This window comes from Motacilla alba, chromosome 3 (assembly GCF_015832195.1).
Source record: "Motacilla alba alba isolate MOTALB_02 chromosome 3, Motacilla_alba_V1.0_pri, whole genome shotgun sequence".
Classification (NCBI taxonomy): domain Eukaryota; kingdom Metazoa; phylum Chordata; class Aves; order Passeriformes; family Motacillidae; genus Motacilla; species Motacilla alba.
In genome coordinates this window covers 54,355,176-54,379,950 of record NC_052018.1, presented here as the reverse complement: position 1 = coordinate 54,379,950, position 24,775 = coordinate 54,355,176, and the positions used below count along the sequence as shown (strand labels likewise).

General features: G+C 40.4%; 1 protein-coding gene across 3 annotated transcripts in view; it reads left to right on the top strand.

Moving 5' to 3' along the window:
• ARHGAP18 (Rho GTPase activating protein 18) overlaps window positions 1–24,775 on the top strand; it is a 93,653-nt gene that overhangs the window by 13,605 nt on the left and 55,273 nt on the right. Inside the window, exon 1 of one of the 3 annotated variants that reach the window (XM_038131488.1) lies at window positions 11,372–11,894. The exons of 1 other annotated variant lie outside the window; for it this stretch is intronic. In XM_038131488.1, the coding sequence (XP_037987416.1) occupies window positions 11,815–11,894 (80 nt within the window). In that variant the 5' untranslated portion in view covers window positions 11,372–11,814. Of the gene's footprint in view, window positions 1–11,371; window positions 11,905–24,775 lie in introns of those variants that run through there. One more of the 3 variants, XM_038131490.1, reaches the window with a different exon arrangement.

The following is a 24,775-nucleotide window of genomic DNA, read 5'->3' as shown; positions in this document are numbered from 1 at the left end:
AATAATTGTACATGAATTCTTGTGGAATTTCACACTGCTGTTTCATTCTCCTGTCCGTTCTGGGTTTTTTTACCCAAAAGAAAGAGTGCTTTAATTTTTTGCCATAGTGCTATTTCCTAAAAGACCTCTCTGGTACTAAGAATGATGTTGAAATAAATCAGAAAGTGATCTAAGCAAAAAATGCAAAAAGAAAGCAGAATGAGGGAATAGGAATAGGTTATCCTATAATTATCACCCAATGAAAAAAAAACAAAAAACAACAAGCAAACAAACCACAAGGAGAAAGCAATTTAAATTCTTAAATTTGAGAATCTTTTATGAATCCAAAACCCAGACAGCAAACATTCACTCATGGATCTATTTATTTGTTCCTCAGAAGAGAATTTATGAGCCCAAAGCCAGGCTGGTGGATCAGCCAGTTCCAGCAGCACTGGACCAGGGGACTGAAGTCTTGGTAGGAGCTACCCTGGTGTTCATCTCTCCTGCATCACCTCAGAGATGAGTGTGAAGAAGCCCAAGTGTTGCAGCAGGTACTGAGCTCACAGGACAGGAACTAGGGGCTCAAATATTAGTCCAGGAAAATCAGAAGAGGCTTAGTCCCTGACTTTGGTGGGGGCATCATTCTGCTTCATGTGCTCTGGCAGCAGAGAAACTTCAGTCCTCTACTGGCCTGTCATTTATAATCTAATTTCCCAAGTGTTTTTCAGCCTTTGAAGAAGTAAGGCTACCTTCTTCACAAACACTGATGATCTCAGCTGTGGAATGATAACTTCCTGTTCTACAATGTAGGCATATACCTTACAATTCATCAATTTGCCTTTTGTCTATTCATCAATCCTTATCATCCATTGTCTTAAGAAGAGAACCTCAACCAATCTATGGTAATCTTATTAGACAATTAGAAAATTTGCAGTGCTGATCATTATATATCTGCATATATGGGCAATGAGGGAGAAAAAAAACCATATTTGTATTATAGTTGAAGTATTCTTGTTTGTGGCCTGGTTTTGCCATGCTTCTGCTTTGTCCTTCACCTTGCAGCTTGAGAAAAGCAAAACACAAGCAACAGGATTTTCATATGAGTGCTACTTGATTGCTCCTAACCAGCTAAGCTAACAGAAATGTGTTTTTATTATATTTATCAATAACACTTATAATTCTGAGAAAATTGTAAAGACTTCTGGAGTGGAGGTACTTACGTATAGCGGTAGCTTTTGTACATCAGCCAGCAGGTGATGAAAAATCCTACAGATGATTATCTTCTCGTACTTCTGTAAGATGTTCCAAAACATAGGTAAAACAATTAGGTTCTAAATCCCCTCAAGAATAGAAGAAACTCATGCTATTAGAGGTATCTTCTTTGTAATATTTTCTACCAAATTTCATTGTTATTCACACTTATATACAAGGTGAGTCCTCTTCTCAATGGGAATTTGAAGTACTCAAATTACTGAAAGTGCTCCCTTCTTGTATTTCAGTTTTAAAGATGGTAGAAAATGTGCTTGGAAAAAGTGGTTAAACCAGAAGTTTATGCAGCTGATTTACTACACTGTGATTGTTAAACTGCATAATTACTGATAAAGAAATGTTAGTCTGGCTGGAAATTATGTGGCCCTTTCAAAATGTTACTTTTCATTAACACAAAATGCAATCCTCATCTCTTTGCTTCTGCCTGTCTCTCATTCGCAGTATATAAAGTAGCACAGCACTGTCTTTAATGGTCAAGAAAGAATAGAAAAGAGATGCTGATGATTCTTTGATATTTTAAATAATTTGTCCCATGATAAGAGATAGGTGGAGTCATCTAAATTCTGAGAATATTTCAGGAAATATTACTGACCAGATTATAGTGCCTTCTGCCAATTTGCTTTTATATTTAGTAAAAAATACTCTGCTCAAAGGAGGTGATTGTCCCCCTCTGCTCTGCACTGGTGAGGCCTCACCTTGAACACTGTGTAGTTTTGGGCATCACAATATAAAAAAGATATTAAGCTATTAGAGAACATCCAAAGGAGAGCCATAAAGATGGTGAGGGGTCCTGTGGGAAAGCTGTAAGAGGAAGGCTGAGGTCACTTGGTCTGTTCAGCCTGGAGAAGAGGAGACTGAGGGAAGATCTCATTGTTGTCTGCAACATCTTCATGAGGGGAAGAGGAGAGACAGGCACTGTGGTGGTCAGTGACAGGATGTGAGGGAATGGCCTGAAGCTGAATCAGGAGAGGTTTAGGTTAGATATCAGGAAAGGTTTTTCACCCAGAGGGTGTTTGAGCACTAAACAGGCTCCCCAGGGAAGGGGAAGATAGTGTATAAGGGACAGTGTTCCCTGATTCTGGGAACTGCTTTCTGTCCCTGAGAGAAATGCATCCTTCCACTGATGCAAGTTAGTAGCACTTGCACTACCTCCCGTTGATTTTTTAAGTACCAAGATGAAATCAAGGGCAGCCAAGAGCTGCAGATGGTCTTTCTCATCAAAAACCAAACACCAATGCAGCTGTATGTTGTTACTGCTCACTCTGACCCCACTTCCCTATGGCAGCCATATGGCTTGGAACAATTCCCTGGGTACTCTTCCCTCTTGCAGGATACACGTGTGCATCCTACTCTGCAAACCAGCCCCACTTCCCTGGACAGTTTTGTGTCATTCACTACTATTCTGCTTGTGACTGTATTAATTTCTCCCATTAATTATCTCCCAGTAATTATCTTTGTTAGATTAAAATTTCAGGAGACTTGGTCATAGATGTCCCCATAATATTTATGTTTAAATATATATAAATTTGCATTACTTTCCACATATGCATCTTCATTGAAAAATTACTTCATCTTCCCTCTTTTTTTTCTTTCCTGGACATATGGTGAACAGTATTGTACATAGCATGAGTTATTAAACAGTAAGATAGTACAGTAAATCAAAGTAAATCGAATCACTATAACATAAATACAGTTTTTTAGGGGTGAATATCTTCCAAGTTAACTGTAAATGTTATGTTTTTCCTGCAGAAACTACTCTGTAATATCTTGATGTAGGCAAATGTTCAAGTTTAGCCTTCTGTAATTCCAGCAATTGCTTCCAAAATACACAGCAGAGGAGTCTATTCTTACCTTGTAATTCTGCAGCTCTGTCTGAACCTTGCTCTACAAACCTATCACAATTTCTTTGCAATCAAAGATGAGCAAATTAGTGCAAATTTATTAAATCTAGTTCCTTGTGACTGTAACAAATGTACCCTTAGAGGACTGAACCCCTGAAGGCTACAGATTTGACACTTCGTTTAAAATTATTTGAGACTTGCATGTGTGGCTATGCATCAGTCTAGAGATACTCATGAACTTTATAGTTATTACTTGGTACATGGTACTATAGAATAGCTCTAATAGTGCTGTGAGTTTTTATTGGTGTATGACTGGTAATTTTTCAGCTTTCTAACTGGCTTTCAGCCAAAAAAGAAATAGAACCTCAAATATTAATTTATTGTACAAATTTTTGTGCAGGTATTCATGCTAATTTTCCTTGTAGTTGTTATTCATCAGAGTTACTTTTGAATACCTATGAAGAGTAAATAAAAAGCATCAGAAGTACTATCATAAAGATCCTGTTTTTTCTTGCAGCTTATATTTGTAAATTTTTTGGTTCAAAATTTGTCCAATCCTTGTTACAATAATGTTTCCAATTCCAAATACCATATACTTACATTCACTTTTAAAAAAATTGTAAGTGCCAAATGTCATTGTCAGATCTATTTTACACAAAAGATGTCAAAAAATTGTTCGTATGAAATGCATGAAAGCTCATGAAATAGACAAGACAAGCAAGAATGTGGGAACTTCCATTCCTTCTGTCTGATTTGTGTATGATATTTGCAGACATGGTTTTAAAAGATATTGTCTCATTAAGATGGTTTATCTTAAACTGTAGTCAGGACCTCACACGTGGTTAAAGTATGGCGGCCTTCTTTTGGATTTAATATTTCTGGAAAATGCTGTTCTGAGTTGATATGAACCATTTTTAAAATCCATATTAAATTCAGAAGATTGTTTCCATTCAAAATAGCAAAAATAAGACTGGCATCTTGAAATATTCTGTATTAAGAATGACTGAATTTGATTGCAGTGTAAAATGTGAAAGAAACACTTTTCTAATATTTGTTTGGGATGAAAGAAGATGATGCAAAACGAATATTTTTGTCAGCAAGAAAGAACTAAGAATATTTTGCATTGTGTTAACTTGAAGTTTTACTGGGTATTCTTCAACCCTTAAAGACAAGTGGTTTTCTTTCTCACAGCCCATGACTCATGCAATTGTTCCTTTCTTTGTTCTGAAGCATTTCTCCTCGGCGCATAATGACATTTCTGGATAGCTCTGGCTTGCTCAGCTTAGGATTGTGTCACAATTTTCATGAGCTTTTCTGACTGACTAAACTCTCCTCCTTTGTGGCTGCTCTGTATTATTTCACCAGATGTTTTTGTGCTACAACTTCAGCTGTGATCAAATCTGCAGGCAACAGCAAAATTAGAAGGGTAAGGAAGAGAAGAGCTCCCAGTCAATGTGCTGACTGACTTAGTTAACACGTGTGGGAGAGAGCATGGTTTCAACTTCCTATCCACATTCAGACTGAAAAAAACTATCCCAAACCCTACTGAAGCCTGATCTAAGATGGGGGGTGGGGATGGTGACACAGAACCTGAACCCAAGCGATGGATACAGCCTGTCTGTGAAGTAACAAATCATATATTTATTTCCAAGTATGTTCTCTGCATTTGCTAGCAACCCCCCATCTTTCTTGATGAAACTGTAGCTGATGAGTTCATAAATTGTTACATCCCAACTACTGGATAGAGGTGTCTGTTTCCTGACCTAAAGAAGAAGAGAGGGAGTTGTTAGCTACCAGAGTCTTCTTCACTCCTGCCTCATCAGTGGGTTTGGTGTCGGATGCAATGTCCAAGACAAGAGAAAAACCCAGGATTTCTGGCCTTCATGACAGCAGCCTCTCAACAACAGAGTAAATGGCCCCTTGCATTCAGAAGCATAGCACATATGCCTGAGGAGACCTTTCAGAAGGAGCTTCCTTTGTGTGCTTTGAAGTGCAAGCCAGTCAGCAGGTCTGCTCCAAGTGTATCAGACAATGCATGATGTTCAGATCAGTCTCACCAATGTCAGAAGCAGCCATGAGAAAAGCTGATGTTTTCCATAATACTGTGCCTGTGATATAGTCAAGAAAGTATCTGTGATGTACAAGGTCCCAGTTGCTCTACAGAGTTCAGGGTCCTCATGCTCAAGAAAGATCAGTTCAAATTGAAACAGAGGCAGAAAGAGTCCACAAGGAGTCAGGAAGATGGAAGATCTCCCTCTGTAAGAAAACCAAAAGTGCGTTTAACCTAGAAAAAAAAAATCTATTTTAAATTTATTTTACAGCTGCCTTGTATAAATGTAAAACATGATTGAACAGAAAAATGAGATACCATTCTCAAAACTTTTTTTTAACCTATCTTTATTTCATTTTCGTATGCTAGTAGAGTGTATCTACCTCTGCAGTGAATCCATTCAGTGTGCACCACATATAGGTAATACTTTGGGAGAATTAGGAAGGGGCAAGGTGATTATAAACACCTTGTGAAAATACAACCACCTTTTCATAATTAGTGGCATATGTGAAGTCATGATTTATAAAATCAAAGTTTATCAGAAGTAGTTCAAGACAAAGGGGTCATTTAGAGTTGGCAATGAAAATCCCTTAGTCTCCAACACTCATGGCTGACTTCCCCTTTCCCAAAGAGACATGAAACATCAGTTGTGGTATTCAGTTTTCCCTGAAAGTCCTATGCCTCATGTGGAGATGCTATAAAGTGCACTAGATTTATCATCTTTATTCTGTGGATGCAGAAATCCATGCCATTTTTTCCCTATTAAATCATGCACCAAATGAAAGTAAATCTAATGACATAACGGGAAATAATTTTCTGCATTTTTTGGTACCTTTCAATGTAATTGAACATATGGTCAATACTCCTCATAAATAGCTAGATATTATTAGCCCTCTTATATGGATTCCCTGTTACAGGGAAAGGGAAGCAAGAATTTATATGAGGGCTTGTGCAAGGTCACACTCCAAATAGATGTGGATAAATTACTTCTACAGAAACAGATATACCTCTCTGGGTAAAATTCAGCAGCTGTCTGACCATGAGTAAAAACATAAGGCAGATGAGAACCTCAGCCGCTCAATCCCTGCGCTGTGATTTACATAAGGTAAGCAGATGGGCAGCAATGGGCAAGATCTGAATTTCTCCAGAGAAAGCATTCAAGAAAAACCAAACAGGATAGAATAAAACAAATTCACGTGCTCATTAGTCTTCATATGGATAATCTCAAAAGCAGAACTGGTAGTTACTGTTTCACCTTTGGCGAAGTCATGGAATTAAAAATTACCGAGGCAGCCACCAGAGTGCACCAGATACATTTTAGAGCAACTCGCAAGAAAAGTGAACAACCTAAGAACTGTTACTCCCTTTTCTTGCGGTCTTCTTTTGTTTTTGTTATGGGAAACGAATCATCAGCTCTTTGAATGTGTGTGCAGAGGGCAGTGAGGAAAAAGGTGAAGACTCAGAAAGCTAGGAAAGTGTCACTGCTTTCTGAGTACGCGTGTGACTTCATCCCCACCTTTGCCATTTGGGGATGTGTAAGATGATATGAAACACCTCCTACACATCAGAACTGTACGTTTTTGAACTACTGACTACTCCATGCTGTGTATGCCATATGGTGCACATTGTAACTGAATGTTGCATCTTCCATATTTTGAAGGGCAACATAAAAGCATTAAAGGTGACGTTTACCAGACAGATGTGCACATCTGCATGTGACCTATTCATGTAATCAGCCCTTTTAATCAGTAGAAATAAATGGACAATTCTGGCTCAGGATTTGTCTTTATGTGCTAAAGTGGAGGTCAACATAGGACAGAGGATTTTACCCTCTAAAAGATCATTTCTTTAACGGATTTCTAATGGAATGTAAAATCAGTTGCATAGCTCTAGGCATCCAGAGTTAAGCACCTGTAATCTACATTTTTGTATTATTCCTAGCATTGATTATTAACAGCTGCAGAACACTCTTCACACATGTTGTTCTTTAGGTAGTGGGGCACAGCAGTACATGAAATGCAGAATAATAAGGGTTAGATTTCATCTTACAGTACACAAGCAACGTTCCATTTAATGTATTTTCTGGCTTCTGGCTGGAACCCTTGAAATACAATGGAAGTGCTGCAATTTCATTTCAATGTGAATTAGGTGAGTGAGCTGGCGAGACATTTTCTGCTCAGTTTAAAACCCATCTGAGCAAATGCTGGAATAGATAATAGAAGGGAAAAGTTGAAACTCCCCTGCATTAAAAATATGCCTTAAAATCCAGTTGTACTTTTACTTTAGCAGTGCAGTAGTTGTCAAAATGCTCTTGGACAGGGGGATTTCTAGACCTCAGCAGGAACAAATCCATCTACCGCCATTGAAGTCAGCCTGTGAATGTAAATTTGTCAGCTGACCTGTTACTGTTTCCTCTAGCCAATTCTTCTCAGTGGGTTGCATTTTTATCTGCTGATAATTAATATATCATTAGGAACTGGAATGTGAAAAGTCACTCAACACATATTTTAAAAGAATAATCATATATTGATACAAAATCTGAAAAACAGTGTGATTTATTTTTTTATTAGGGAAAATTTTGAAAATTAAAATAAATAGCTTTGCAGTGAAGAGCCAAAAGCACATGTTGATCACATGCTTATTCAAACTCTGTAAAGCAGTGATGAAGCATGGCACTGCTGAGAAGTTCTCTTTTTAGCAGTTGTTTGGTAAAGAGGGCACTAAGCATGAGAACCCTGCAAGGTCTGCTTGGGTTTGGTGACTGAGTAATTTGAGTGTAAAGGCAGTGCATGACATCTTAATCTAAATATTTAAACTCCTTCAAAGAGTCTTGGATTCTGTAGCAAGATAGACTGATTTGTAATCTCCTTTCTCAATGATATCCTCCTTTTAGCACATAAACCTATAAGCCTCAAATGGTGCATTCTTACCTAAGTTGATTATAGAGTTATAGAACAGTTTGAGTTGGAAGTGACCTTAAAGATTATACAATTCCAAACCTCCTGCCACCAACAGGATGCCACTCACTAGATCAAGTCCCTCAGGGCCCCATCCAATCTAGCCTTGAACACTTCCAGAGATGGGCCATCTACAAGCTCTCAGGGCAACCTGTTCACCACCCTGAGTAATGATTTTCTTCTCAACATCTAATCTAAACCTGCCTGCTTTCCCTCATTGTCCCTTGTCCTGTCTCTGCCTGCCTATATGAAAATTCCCTCTCCTTGTTTTTAAAAAGCCCCTTTAAGGTACTGGAAGGCCTCAATGAGGTCTCCCCAAAGCTTTCTCTTCTCTATGAACAACCTCACTTTCCAAATAAGTATGCCTGGACCTTATTAAGAACAAAAATATTAACTGCAAACTCAGGAATTAATGACTATTTAGTCAGAGTTAGGCAGAAGATATACCAGTGAGAGAGAGTAGTGATATTTCTGCCAATTTACAGCAATAATACATTTGTAGGTCAAAATTATCTCTCTGTGTCTAGTGTAAACTGGGAATCATTTAATCAAAGAAAACCTTACTGGTGTTATGCTGTCATAACAGGACTGGGTTTGATCCTATCAAGTAGAGGAAAAAGTGTGCCTACAGTTAGCTCCTAAATTCATTTCTATGTTTGAAGTGCATCATAATAAAGACAGATGTAAGAAGGGGATCAATATCTCTTGTGGTTTTATCACTAATTTAATCCCTAGTCTCATTTTTTAATAGGACTTTTTTTTTTCTAACTCCTTTTCTCACTTTCCTTGTTACATGCTTATAAAAGCTTCCTTAAGCTTTCTTACTTCTTAGTCTCCAGTTCACTGGTACATATTCATTCTGGGTTTTGCCTCTCTTAATCTCCCCCCCCCCACCCCAAACAAGGCAGGTTCTTCCCCTTCTCCATTTGCAGCAGTATTGTCTTTCGAGCAGCCCCTTGTGACACCACATTGACTACATCTTGTTTCTGCACTCCTCTTTTTTACAGCGAGGCTGCAGCATTGTTGTGGTGTGTCTTCATAATGATGTGTTTTAAGATGCTTATCAAAGGAAAAGCAGTTTACATTTTTGTTCTTATAGCACCTAATAGATATATATATATAGTTTGAGCAAAGGGCTTTGGAAAGCATTTATTAGACATGGAATTCTCTAAATCTTTTATTTCTGTTTTATTTTAGTTATATTTTAAAGGAAGTTTTATAACTAAGGGGGGTATTTGGCATACAACCAGTTAGCTGAAGCTTTAGACAAGGCCAGGTCCTAAGGACCCTGGTATTTATGTTTAGTTTTTCTGGTTTAGTTTAAAAGAAAAAAAAAATGGGTCCTTCAGAAAATAATTTTGCATTCTGCCTATGCTGTTTAACAATTAACCACATGTGCATTTAAAGAAAGAGACAAATGCACCAGCAGATAGGAGTGCTAACATACGTTAATAGGATGTTTTCTCACCTCACATTTCCAACGTGAGCTGTGAAAGCAGAAGTCTTGTTTCCATGCTTGTGTGAGAAGTTAGGCTAATTTTTGCCTTTGGTACACAGCATGAGATGTAGAGAGACTGCAATACCTTTGCAGTGGGACTACAGCGAAATCTTTCCACAGTCCTAAGTTTTGCAGTGGTTTCATGTCCTTGTTTGTGGGAGTGTGTAGGTGCATGCAGACAATTTGTCTCAGTGCTTTTGGTGCATCCTGTGAGTTAAACTGTTGTAACTATCATACTAAACTACTGCTGAAGCTGCACTGAAGCTGTGCCTTCTTTTTTACCCATTCCCTTTGCAGAAGGAGAACATCTGTGGAGGTGAGGCTGCCTCTTTCCTATGCATTGTAAATATTAAAAAATTACAGAATCACACAGTTAAAAATTGACCTGTTCCTTTTCTAATTTATATGCATAGTGTATTTGTTGGTACTAATGTATTTTTAATAAATTTGGTTTTCTAAATTTAATGTGAAAATTTTGTTTAAAAAATAACAATACAAAAGATGTTTTAACCAAAACATCTTGGCTAGCTGCCTACAGATAAAACATCCAAGAAACCACGTAAGAGGCAGGCTTTATCAAAACCCACCCCCTTTCAATAGTTTATATGATTTTAAAACTAAGGCAGCACGTGACCCTCAGGTATATGTGTGTGAGAAATGAAAAGGGAACTCTGCAATGGTTGGCCTATTTAATGACATCTAAGTTTTCCCGTGCTTGTAATGTTGGGACTTTTCTCAAAATTTAACGGTGACTTTACCCTTTTTAAAGAAATAGGGACTTCCTCTTTGGCACTCTGTAGAAGTCCATCATCAATGGCAAAATTCTGTTTCTCTGACTAGGATCCCTCCAAAGTCACCAGCTGTAAGTATCAAGGACTCTAGAGGACGAACTGATCTTGCTCAAACATGACCAGAAGTTCTGCCTGTTTGCCTCTCTGCTGGGACCAACCTCATTGTGGCTGTAGGACAAGATTTCTGTGCTGCTCCTGCATGGCAGCTCTGCACTGCAGAACAGCTGCACAGAAAACTGCGTGGTCCATCCACAACCTTGCATGCAGTGTTCCAACTTAGGTACAAGTTTAAATGAGGGAAGGTTCAGAACTCGATACCCACGCACTTCAGAATACCTCACAGAACCCAGCACCAAGCTTTGCAGATTTTAACTGCAAGCAAAGCAGTTGCATGATTTGTTTGTTTTAAAAAGGAAAAAAGTAAATACAATGCAAATTGCACTCATCTCAACTGAAGTTGATCATTCACTTATAGAACAAACTGATAATAATTCAGACAAATCATATGCATATGTGAACGAGGGCACAAATTACAAACATAAATAGCGTCTGTGCATTTACATGTTGCCATGGAAAAAAACAAAACAGGTTTGGGTGCTGCGTTACAGGTCTTGCCTACCAATTCCAAACTAATACCAAGGCAGTGAGTCCCATCTCATCAGAGCCTGTGCCGAGGCACAGAGGAGGATTTGCCCACCAAAAAGGTCGACCCAATGCTGGGCTCCTCTGCCTGTCACTGGTTGGTAGAGTGTGAGCATGGAGCTACTGGCATCTTGTGTAAGGCCCAGCAGCTCTGAGGTAACTCAGTCAGCAGTGTCCTTGCTTGACATTATCCCTGGTTGTGATTTTTGTTAGGAGAGTTTGTCATTAAAAAAAAAAAAAAACAAAAACCACTTTTTTTTTTTTTTTGGTATGTGCATGAAAAGTTAAAGCAATCACCGAATACTCTTGCGATTCAGTGAAATAGATAATGTACAAAGCAAACGCTGAACACATTCTTTATTTTTTCTTATTGCCGTGCCGCACACGGCAGCCTCGGGGCGCGGCAGTTCGCCCGTGGCAGCTGACCCGGGGCCGAAAGGCCAGCAACACTTCTTTAATTGACGGATGCCTCAGCGACACCTTCACACAAACTCCAGCCTGCCCGGAGGACGCTGGTTTCCCGCACCCCGCGGCGTGAGGAAGCGCACAGAGCTGTAAAGCGGGCGCGGCACTACCACGGCGCCCGGCGGCCGCTCGCTCCCGCCGCTCTGGCCCGCGGGGCTCCCGGGCCGGGAGGAGGCGCACGGTCCCGCCGGGCCGCAGGAAGCGCTGCCGTCACCCGGCCCTGCCCCGCTGCGCCGCCGGCAGGAGGTTGGGCCGCGCCGGGCCATAGCCGGCCGCCCCGCTCCGCCTCGGTGTGTCCAGAAGGGATGCGGCGGCGAGCGCCATGAGCTGGCGGTCCGGCTCCCGCGGCGTGGTTCTCACCGCCTACCACCCCAGCGGCGGGGCCGGCGACGCCCCCGGCGGGTGAGTGGAGGTGCGGGCGGGCAGCGGGGAGGGAAGGAGGGCGCTGCCCGCGGCAGGTGCGCTCGCCGGGGGCGGCTCCGGTTGCCGCGCCGCGGAGGAGGAGCGCAGCCGGCTCAGCGCGAACCTGTTGCGCGGGAGAAGGTCTTTTCTCCGGCCCCGGGGCTAAAGGGTTTGCCCGTTTTTGCGCTGTGTTCCTCAGCTCCCAAACGGTTTTTCCTTTGTTGGTTAGTTGGTTTGGATTTTTTCTCACCCCTTTCTGTAATACGTTCCGCGCGTCGAGGAAACCCCGGGAGTTCTGCTGGTCTGCCGAGAGCCGAGTGCAAACAGCAGCCGCCGGCTGTTGTTAAGGCGGTTGTGTCCAAGAAAATCCCGTGGCCGCCCGGGTGCGTTGACGGTGTTAAGCCCGAGCTGTTCTGGCCGGTGCGGTTTTAGGCTCAGAGAGGGAGGGTTTGTGGCTCGCAGCGGTGAGTGCTGTCCCGTGGCCTCGGGGGCGCTGGACGTCAGTGTTTCTGGGATCAGGGTGTGGGTGAGATGCTGTGCGTAGATTTTCCTATAATCTCCTTGTGGTTTAGTACTTTGTATCTTTGTAACTTGCTTTTTTTTTTTTTTTTTTTTTTTTAATGTGATAAACGGGACGAAGGTGTAGGTAATAATGAGACAAACTTTTTAAAGCATTTGTCATTGAAACTGATAATGGGCAAGAAGCTGGTTTTCACATACACGAGGGCTGAGGACCTACTAGTGCCTCATAGCACGTTTGATATAGGCAGAAGTCACTGCTGGCTTTTCCATAGCAATGACCAGAGGGACTGCTGTGTAAAGGACTGACTTTTGTCTTTATGGCCCATTCAGTCTTGCCCCTTTCTTGCTGCAATTGTCAACAAAGGTCCCATTGATAAAGATGGGGCTTTTAATAATGCTGAGAAGCCAGCTGAAACTGGGAAGGTATTGAAAATGGCATACTGTTTCCATGTGTACATAGGAAGAGTTTGTGTCATCAAAGAGATTATAGTCTGATTAAAAGAAGATAGCAGGCAGTACAGTGGGTCACCCTGGAGAAAAGATAACATGCACTGTGACCTGTCGCACCAAGAGTCCACAACAGAAGCAAGGACTGAACTGAGAAATACCTCCTACCCCATGTTAGAACCACAAAGTTCTCTTTTGGGTGAGGTACTTCCTTCTCCATGACTAATGTTATTTATCAGCCTCACTTGAAGTCCTGATGTCGTCTTAGCTACACCTATAAGGGCCCTGAAGACCTGGCCATTTCCAATGGAATACAGAATATGTATATTTTTTCAACAAGTCACAGAATCCAAAAACTCCTCTGTTATTGTTTGGGGTGTTATGAGAAGCTATGCTTCTCATAGCTCCTGTCAAACTCCCCATGGACATGGAGAGATAAGTTAAAAAATGCTTTCCCTGCTCCTTGAGGTTACTTCTGAGTAAAGATCTGTGTATCTGTTAGAATTGGTTCCCCTTTTTTTACATGTAGCTGTCTGGACACATGGCTCTAAGCAGCAGTTTCTTCATCCCTAGAGGCTTGAGATTCATGAGCACAGTCCCTCTCTATGTCTTAAGAAACTTGTCTCGTGTGCTAATGCCACACCATTAGGAGCAGCAATCTCATAAGATTGCAGCTCCTCTGCAGCTGCTTCTGCAGACAGCCTCCCGGGTGAGCTGGGACATTGCCAAGCGAGTAATAGCAATCCTTTACAAATTCTTCTGGTTTGGGATTAAGAGAAGGGGAAATCAATGGGAAAAGTGGTCTCATTTCCGTAATTATAGCAAACAAATGTGCATGTTTCAGCTGTGCAGAGCAGAGGATTCCCATAGTTAGTTTGCCTGAGTTCCACCGCAGCAGTAGTACAGCTTTCCAGGCCATGCGCATTTGCCATTTAGCGCATTAAACTAAAATCCTGAATAGCTCTCTGCCTTTCTGCTGTGCCACTCTAAATTTGAACCTTAGGTCTGTTTCTCCTGTTTTTATCAACCAGGAGCTCAACTCCATGGTCCTGGTTGACCCACTCCCTCCTGCTATGCATCCCCATTGTCTTCCCACTTCTGAAGTGGGAGAGGTTGGGAGTATTTTCATGGGAACAGAGAGGGAGGGGAGGGGCCACTTTTGGTTCTCTTTGGTCTTTTTAGAAACAAACAAACAAAACTTTCCTGAAATGTTATAACGTTTCTGTGGGATTTCTCTCCCATCCGCTCTCCCCAGTTATTCTAACTACATTCCCTCTTTGTCAACATTCCCAAGATGTGCAGAGCTGTGTGATACTAATAACGCCCAAACCCATATAATTCTGAAATATTTAATGGAAATAAGTTCTTCCATTAGGCTTTTCATAGTGTGCAAGTGGACCAGTTCTGCAGTCCAGATTTTGTATTTTGCTGCTGATACGAAATTGAGCTTATTTTGCCTTTAAAAAAAAAAACCAAAATTAGAACAACTTTCAATATCTAGATTAGCATCTCACTACGAATTTGAAAACTCTAAATTTTAACAGGGATCAGAATATTAGGAAGCCAGTGTAACACGGTACCAGCTGTAATGAAGCAGCCCTTTTGGAAAGATTAATAGAGAAACTATGTTGAATTATTTTTTTCATAGGCATTTAAAACAGTGCATGTTAGAAATTGCTTTATCTTTGGAGGGAAGCGTGACACTGGTACCTCCTGGAAAAAGCAATATGTTGGCTGTGCTCCAAACAAAGTGACATCATAGGAAAGAAAGAGCTATTCTTCCTACCCAATTTTTTTTCCTTCAGGCATATGAGAACTCTTGCTTCATAAGACTTAAAATTTTACTGATCTAATAGGTTGTTGAGCTACTTGTCTATTCTGGGGCTTTTTTGGCCCTTTAAAGCCACAATGAGTCTGTGAAATAATTTTTGTAAAGGCCTACCTTACCATTGGTTCAGTAGGCTAAAATCTAGAACAGTCTCAGTATGGTTACTTCCAAGTTTGTCAATCTAGGAATATTGTCTTAACAGTAGTGATGCATAAAATAGCATCAGAGCTGTGGTGTTTGCCATAGAGAAGTTTATTTTGCTGTAACAGTTTTTTTGCTGTAGCAGTTAAAGGATATTCTTTATATGGTGTAGATATTGGTTGTGGGTGATTTCTGCGGTCTGCCTAAATATTTATTAGTTTAAAAACTTTCTTGGAGAAAACAAAAGGCAGGATACACAGTATTCAATTTTAATAACAGCTCTCTTTTCCAAAAGTATTACCTTAATTCACTTACTTTTAAATTTTAACCTGTTAGATTCAGTAATGCCCTATTGGCTGTCATGCTGCTTGCATTTTGGTGTCATCTCCTTTTCTTCATGATTATCCATGCACAAAATTTTAAATAATTTCTGTATTTCTGTGGAACCACTTGTTACTATATGGACTGGGGAAACCAAGAGTGAATCAGATAGGTTTCGGTCCAAAACTGTTTCAGTGACTGACTGTATGTCACCCTTGTACATGAAAAAGCCAAACCTGTAAGCATAGGTTTCCAGTGCCATTTAGGTGCCTCGGGAATTTTACCCCATCTGCTTTGGCAGAAAGCACCACAGGTCCTGTGTCATATCTGCCAGACACATGTAGGTGTTTTAGATAACATTCTCTTCATGTGGCTGTGTGGGCTTACCCTCAGGAATCAAATACCATCCAGAGTCTTCCACAGGACTATTTCTGTCCTGCAGAGTGAGTGGATGTGTGTATGAATGCAAACATATGTATGTAAAAATGTTTTTTGAATGTGATTATAAGGCTGAGACCAAGCCTGAAGTATTCAGTGCATGAGGAATAGATTTATAAAAATGAATGCATGCAGTGTGCATGCAGAAGTAACTGAACTGCACCAACACACCAGTGCATGAGGCAAATAAACTTCTGCTGCATGGCATTTTCAAGAGCTGAGCCTAAATTGCAAACCAAGTAATCAATAAATTATTCTGAAGGTGTTGGCCACTGGAGGTAGAGTTGCTTTCCTCTCCATACCTCTCTCCTGTTTGGGATGCTGCTGTTCCGTGTTGTCTCCTGTGCTATACCAGCTTGTCATGTGACAGCCTCCCTGTATCTGTTTCCAGTGAGTCACCCTGCTTGCTCACCAGCATGTGCACTTTTGCTGCCGCTTCAGTGCACTGCATTAACTGACACGGGAAGACCAGTTTCAGTCTGGAAGCTTTGCAAGCCAGTGCCTGTCTAACTTTGTATATTTCCAAAGAGCTTGTAAATCTTTGTATTGCTGATAATATAAGAAAGACTCCAGTGTTTCACAGAGCCTAGGACATGGCTGCTCCTCTTCAGAAGCTCTGCAGTTCTATGCCCTTTCCCTTCTTTGCCTTTTTTAAATCTTGCATTTGGTTTGCTGATACTCACTTGCAAAATGAGAACAATGAGTTGAGTTTCCCTGAGATAGAACTAAACCCCGGACCAGTTCCAGAAAAGAGTGTTGTAAGAGCGAGGATTGCCGCCACTTCAGGCCTCCTCTTTCGAGTGGCACCTGCTATTCAGGGCCTGCAGCCCTTGAGCTTCACCATCCTGCTTTTTGTTACTGAATCCACCTCATTCTGGGAGATATCAGCTGCAGCTTGGGTCTGCGTGGCAGTGAAGCCAGGCAGGCTCAGGTGGGTTTTGTTGTAGAGAAGTGCCCCTTTTTGTGGTTAGTGTCTGCATAAACAAAAGTATTTTATATCTTTGTAAGTATGGCTTTTCCAGACTTAGGAGTGGCAGCATGCTTTGGGGACAAGCAAGGGACATAAAATATTTCTATATTTTTCTACAGACAGCTGGGTGTTTTCTACAGACGGCTGTGGTCTAAATCACTCACTTGGTGTTTGATCTCTTAGTAAGAAACTCAAATTACAGATGTCCTTTGAGCATGGAAAAATAACAGACTTCTGCTGTGAATTGCCCACAAGATATGCTTTTTTCGAACATTGACCATAATAGACATTACAGATCCACCATGCAAGTGGAGTTTATTCTTTCCTTACTGGAATAATCTGCCTGATTCTTTGTTCAAATGTTTGCTCAGTTTAATCTGAAGTCTTAATCATTGGTATCTTAAGCCAAGAAGAAATCTAGTAGTAAGCACAGAATCATGCCTTTTCCCAAGGTCATTTTCCATCTCCTTTATTTCATAGAAAAGTTTTCATTCCTTTCCCCTTCTTTTCCTACCAGTGACTCACTCTTGGAATTGAAAACCAGTGAAATCCAGTATAAAGGAGTAAAATACTGTGAGGGATACATAGCATGCTCAGTGTACAAGCAGCAAACTCACAAGCTGATTACTCACAACCGCCTTAAGTTGGTGGAGCATTTTGCAATTTGATTTGCAATCTGCTTGTACAGAAGGGATTCCAGGTCTCTGCCCCTGTCATCACAGCAACTGTTGTTCCTAACCCCTGTACCCTTTTGTGATGCTGGTATATGGATGGCCCCGCACAGTACCTTCCATGTGTTGTTTTGCTTCTATAGAAGCAGAAAGAACTATCTGCAGAGCAAAGATCTGTCCCACTACAGCTGACTTTACTAAACCATCACAGTCTTTTTATCTGCTACAGGTTTTGCATGAGCACTGTCTTTGTCTGAATGCATTAGAAAAATCTTTCCTGCCTTGGGTTTGCCTGCTAATTTGAACAAAGTTCGTTGTCCAGTGCTTACCAACATCTTCAGGTAGAGCTGACAGGCAGCAAGGCACAAAGTTGCTTTATTTAGAATTGCTTTTGTACTTCATGCATGTGTAAGTATGGACTATATGGCAGACCCTTAATGTGTTGCTTGGTTACTGATGTATTAATCCCAGTAATTTGATCTACTGACCGCAAGATGTGGTATCCCAACATTTCCTGCTTCCTTGATTCTGGATTCCTGCTTCATGGTGTTCTCCATCTTCCGGTTTGCAGCTTATTTCTCCTTTGAATTCATCTTGCTCCTGCATTTGGTTCTTGCTATGTCTTGCCAACCCATTAAAAAGCCCTCCTATACCTATGGTCAGCTTTCCACTCAATTTTGTCTTGGTGGGTGGAGCAAATGATTCTCTTTGAGCCTTTGTTTCTTCAGTCTGAAAATCTTTTTTGTGATCCTTTTCTTCATCATTTTAGCACCCATCTATACATTTGCCCTCCTACTTTGCTTTTCCTTCACCCCCCAGCATGAATTACATGCAGTACTTCAGTGTCAGTCTCATGAGTGTCACCAATACAGGTAAAATCACTTCCTTGCAGCAGATTACCACTTTAGCCAATTGTGTATACTGCAGTCGTGTCATCTTGTTTTTGTAAGAATCTCGGTGAATTCAATTTGGATGTAATTTTTGGATGTAATCCTAGCTCTGCTGAAGCTCTTTCAGTGCAGTCCTCATTGTGTAGACATGGTCACTGTTTCTTGCACTTAGACACCCATTCAGCAGCTGTCAGGATGATAAAACGTTATTTCAACAAGCCCAGTTCCATAGGTGACTTAGATTATTTTATGTTGTGGGTGTGGATTTGATTTAATGTCCTTCACTATCAGGGCAAACAATCTATTGAGTTCTATCTTGTGTCAGACAGACCCTTAAATACATACACACAAGAGTAACTCTGCTCAATCAATAGAATGACATACCATAAAAGAGGGAAATCAGGGCCTGTATACAAGCTTTCTTTTTTATTTTAACAGCATATGGAGTATGAGATGTCATGGTTTTCTAACTGTTAGGAATAGGAAACATAAAGGCCTTTTGTATGTTTTAATTATGTGCTTTCTCTTTTTTTGCTTGAGTGTGTGCAAATCTGGATGATACTGAGCATAATGCGATATATTACTAGATGTGCTGTTGTAAACATGTAGACTTTATGCAAAACCGGAATGGAACTGGTCAGCAAAGTGCCAGAGGAGCTGTGTAAATCTGAACTCCAGCGTTCTAAGTGTGGCATAGTGGAATAGTTAATTGTTCTCAAAGTTCTTTCTCTTTGATGAGCAGAATTGTTAAATTTGTTTTTGGGTAAGACTAATGGCATTTTGAGTCTGCTGATATTGGCCCTAGGAAAAAAATTATAAACTATTATTATTGCCAATATTTTACTCTTGTTTTGTAACTGGCACTAGTGAAGCAGGAGCTGAAAGCTGTAAGGCTTTAAAAGGTTACTCCTACATGTTTGGGTAACATTTGCAGTGCCAGCACCCTTCTCTATTGTGGGTGCTTTTTTTCATTGGAATTACTAAAAGTGTGCCTTATTTTTTTTTTGTCTCTGAAATGCTACAGCTGAAGGGAGGCTGTAATTACAGTAAGTGATACAGCGAGGTCCCCGCTGTGAGTGGTGTTGCAGATTTGGCTATGCATGACTCACTGACTGTCATTCCAGACTCCTCAGTAAATCTGCTTTGCCAGGGGAAGAAAAATACCCTGCTCATAAGCTTTGAGTACTTGCAATGTGCCAACAGGCTGTTTTGTGAAGGCTGCTGGTTTCGCAATGAGCCCGCCTCAGCCTTATAGTTGTGGTTTCAAAGTAATGATGTTCAGGCACGGAATTTAAATACTTAGAGCCAAATAAATAGGAAAAAAAAAAAGAGGGGGGTGTTGTTTTTTAGTATTTGGATGTGTAAGAAATAGAGAGTCTTGATTAATTCCTTAAGTACAATTTTAGCTGTCATTTTTCATGAGCAGAGTATGGGATAGGCACTTCTGTACTCCCAAAAAAGTTGAAGCTAAGAACTTATTCTTTGGTTATTGTTTTGGGCTAGCTGTCTTGTATTACAGCAGAATAAAAGCATGCACAGATACACTTATGTACCTGGTCATATTTTCATGTGAGGGTAAGCTGCTCAATATTCTCTCTTGTTCTGTGACTGTTCCCTACCCTCCCTGATACGGCATCACAATCCTGTTAGACTAGAAATGATTTCTTGATAATTTCAGATGTTTTATCTGTCACCTTTCTACAACAGCCTTCTTTCCTAGGGAAACTTCTTAGGCCAAAAGATGACAATAAAAAAGTGTTAAAATGTTTCCTCTATAGGGCCCCCAGTATGCTTGGGGGAACTTAAAAGCACTTGGGGTGAAGTATTTGCAGTGAAGTATTTGAGGAGGAGCAAATCTGGATGTTCTTAGTGTACTTAGAATAGTGGTTGAAAGTACAGCATACACGAGAAGGCAACAAAGTAAGAATAACATTGTCTTCAATAAATAAATAAATAAATACATTGTCATGCATACTCACTGTCCAACTGCAGCAGAACAGTTAGCACTTTTGCTTGATTTAGCATCAGTACAAATTTTCATTTATCACTCCTGCAACTCCTTTTTCTGCCAGTCCAGCAGTCCCTAAACCACCCCAACAAGTTTTACTCTGGCTTAGGGAAGTCAAATATTTTGAATTCATATCCCTAATTGAAAAAAAGAAAAATAATTAAGATGAAGTGTGAGAATTGCTTGATCAATGTTTAGCAATATGTTTTTAGTAAGGTACATTGCTCAATTTTTAGTGTTTTTAATCAGTTGATGGTTTTTAGCAGATTTTTATGTTGTTGTTTTGTTAGAACAATGTTGGGACTCAAGGGTACTGGTGAAGTATCATCTCTGTCAGTAATTCTTTGCCTTTAATATGATACATCTGCAAGGTCCAGGAGTATACTGTATCCAGAGATAACAGGGAGCTTTGCTCTGGATTAAGAAAGGGCAAGGTTAAATTTTGAGCTGCACAAATTAAGCAAAAAGTTCTTGTAGGCTTGAGGTAGCCCAAGAATTCATGTAGTAATTGTGGTTGTAGCTGTAGAGTCTGTGATTCCAGATTCAAAGCAAGAGGCTTGAAACAAGAAGCTTTGGCTACTGAACAGAGAGGAAGCTCTGTCACTGCTGTCACACACACACAGCTATGTCTCAGTGGCCAGTCACACCAGGACACCAGAGCTATGGTTACCACAGGCCTGTGGAAGATGCTTTCTGTCTCAGCAGTTGCTAAGAGGATGAGAGGTCCTACAGATCCATAGTGTAGCTTCTGAAGCCTCTCAGCCTGCTTGTCCTTGCCCAGATAAGGGAATTCCCAGGTAAGGGAATACTGATAATGGTGTTATCATTGTGGGAGTGGTTACCAGCATCATTCTAACTCCATCCAGTTTTATATGGTTTTAATTTCCTGCTAAACTCATTTGGGTGGCTTGCCTGTGTTATCGTCTCCTGAGAAGCCTGCATTTCAGGTAGACTTGAGGAATGTCTTCATGTTCTGTTGAAAAGAGATAATATTAATGAAACTTTTTTTTTTCCTCTCAGAGTGTTTCCTAAGGCTTGTTCTGAACCAGCAGAAGTTTTGATATGCACTGATGGTGGGTGCAGGTCATGGCTGAGATAGTGCAGTAGGCTGAGATAAATGGGTTCTGAAAAGTGTGGGGAGCACCACTGAGAGTAGAGTTTCTTTCCATCTCTCACTTACACCTTCCTAATATTCTTATTACCCTGACTGGCATTTCTGAATTGACTGAAGTAGGTTGAGCTGCATTAACAAAAAATTCAACTGAAAGCAATATTTTTTGCAAGTGTTGTTTTTGGGCAGATTAGTTCCTTAATCTAACTCAGCAAGTTACTGCATCAGTGATGGTGTTGGCACAAGGGGAGTGAAAGAAACTCTCAGGAACGGAGGGTTTGACAGAATCCTCTGGCAGTAGCCTACATCTGTGCCAGCTTAATGTGCTCACTGTGGTGCTGTGATTTGACAAGTTACCTCATTTTTATGAGTCCTAGTAGTGGCTGTGGCCTCATCCTGTGAGAGGGTCATCTGAAATAATTTAGCTCCATTGGTTCAGTTTTGTTGAAAAGATACTTGATGGCTTAACTTTGTACTGGCAGGTTTTTAATCAGTTCAGGTACAACTTGTCCTTTACCAACCACTCTAAAGCTGGTGTAGGCTTCATCTCCAGCTCATTTAGTCCTGACTCATGCTGTTCAGTGATTCAGTCATGTGCATGGCCTTTGCCTGCAAAAGGCAGGCTCTGATGTGAGAACAGATCCTTGGAATACAGGTGTGTTGCACTGGAGGGAGCACCTGCACTCTTCCTGCAGAGCTGCTGATAACCTGCCTTTCCCTCGTGGTCTGCACGTGTCACGTGCAGCCTGCCTCACCAAAAGAAACCAAAGCCCAGCTTGGATTCGCACAGACTCTAATGAGGTAAATAAAAATGCAGTTTCTAAATTATGGTTGGTCATCCACTGATAAGCTCTTAAAAGCTTGTTGATCTGTGCTTTGTTTAAACACACCTTTCTTTGCTCTGAACTTTGCACTGGAGAGATTGCTTTGGTTTCTTAGTGCCCAAGGTAGTGCATGAAAACATTATTGGGAATGTCTTATTCCCGGTATAATCAGAATAGCTTGCATGATTAACTATAGGAAACACAACCTAACTTTAAACTTCAGTCATATTTGCTGGTTTAAGAGTAAAAAAAACTAAGATATTAAATATCCAGGATATTTTACAAATATAAAGAATTCATAATATTATGTACTAATGAAAATGTCCAAGCATCTGTCCAGTGCCTGTCTTCCATTTTCTGAAAAGGGTATTTACACTGATGCTTGTTTTTCTTTGAGGTGAAAGCTAAGGGACTGTATTTGTTTGAAATCCTTACTGTGGATGGTACATACAAGAACAAACTAACACAGAATATTTTTTTTCTCCTACTAAGTAGGAGCTGCTTATGAAAATCTATGGGAAGCGATGAGCTTCATGCTGTGAAAGCTGGTATTTGGCTCTTTTGACTTGAAATTAGAAAACAGCTTATGAAGATGTATGGTATTAAAATTCATGTGATTTGTCACAGTGTTTAGATTTTTTTGGTCTTGCTTGAGTTTCTGAAGAGATAATTTCAGAAAGGTTTGTCATCCTGTATTAGGGAATATAAGGAAAACATTAACTTACATATTTTTGCTCATGTCTCTTTGCAGAACTATTTGATATAGATCTCAGTAAACACAGACCGCAGTATAGCTTGTTAAAATTTCTCTTTATTTCAAATATATGTGTAAACTTAATCTCTGGCATTCAGATCAGGCATAAATTGAGCTTTGGTTGTATGGTATTGCAGAAGTTGCTTACTGAGATCAAGTTAGTTAGCAGGTGAAAGTTAGCTAGGGTGAAAAAATGCATCTGGAGCCACGCTGTTGGTCAGCATGGGGCTGTGCCAGCAAGAAGTGGGGCATGGGACAGGATGGAACAAGATGAAGTGGGGTGACAAAGCACCCAGCATAAGCAACCTTAAATGACAGTTTTTTCAAACCTTTCAAACAGAGTACTGTAATCTCAGCTTGTGTGTAAAAGTTTGTGGGAGCCAGATTCTTGGCTGTCTTTTAGCAACAGGAGTTGAATGAATGCTGGGTTTCCTCCTGGAAAACAGATTACTAGGCTGTGCTGGGTGATGGCACATCTCCACTGCACTGTGCTCAGACTGTAGCCCAGCACCAGCATCACCCCATCAGACGGCTATGTAGCTGTATTCCTATGAATTTGAGCCTAGGCTGAGAAACCTTCCCTTCATCCTACCTTGGTCTTTAGCTTTCTGATTTAATTTTTACCCCCTTTGTGTGGCAGGGTGTGGATACAGGTGCACAGCCTCTGATTCTGGACAAAGTTGGTTGGTACCTTTTTTATCATGCTCTATTATGTTAGTCTCCTGAGGTTTTTTGAGCCCCTATTTCTTTCTCACCCTTCAGGTTGTCACATAAATATGAAAATGTAAAAAGTATAAAAATATAAAAAGTGTAAAAATGTAATTCAATTTTGTTCCAAAGGAGCTTCAATAGTTAAGAAATATTTCTTCAGGTAGATTATCTTGCACAAATCACTAGGAAGAGATACTGTTCTTATTAATAGAAGAATCAAGGTTACATCTGCTGTCCTGGTTTCAGCTGGGAGAGTTGATTTTTCCTCTTAGTGGCTGACACAGTGCTGTGTTTTAGAATCAGTACAAGAATAATGTCAATAACACACTGATATTTTAGTTGTTGCTCAGTAGTACTTACTGTAAGTCAAGGGCTTTTCAGTTTCCTGTGCTCTGCCAGCGAGCAGGTGCATAAGAAGCTGGGAGGGAGTGCAGCCAGGACAGCTGACCTGAACTGGCCAAAGGGATATTCCATAGCGCAGAGTGTCATGTTCAGTACATAAACTGGGAGTAATTGGCCAGGAGGGGCTGATCACTGCTGGTCATTGGTCAGTGGGTGATGATCAACTGTATTGTGCATCACTTGTGTTTTCCATTGTGTTTTTACTCCATTATACCACCCCACTGTTGACATGAGAAAGTATTCTCTGTTTCTATTTCAGTTCACATTACCTTACTTTTGAAGGACTCTGGAATTGCTAAACATGTTTTGTACTTATCCTTCCTTTTTTTTTTTTTTATGTATTACTTATTTTTTAATTGAAAGATACATTTATGCCAGTATAGTCTTTGCATCCTTATGGAAGGATTTTCTGTCTGGTGTTAAGAACTTTTAGTCACTTGCTTGTAGTTTAAGTTATAGCAAGACTTCTCTGGAGACTGATGAAATTGATCTGAGGCAAAATATTAGTATGAAGTTAGATTTTTTTTATTTAAGGTAGAAAATTGAAACTTTTTGGGTAAACATCCTAAAAGCATAAGATACTTTTGCAAGTAGAATGAATACTTTTCACAGTAGCTAGTAAGGGAATTGTAGTATTTTAAAGCTTTGAGTTTTATTGTTAACTATTACTTTGGTTGTGTGCCTTGTTGTTAGCTGGCCAGAGATGAACCTTTGTCCCATTTCAAGCTGCTGCTCTCACAAGAAACCATTGCTAGTACTTTAAACAAGGAAACAACTTAAAATAAGTCCCAACATTCCTTGTCATCTTCAAGAAAAAGACTTTAATTTAGTGATATGTGAGCT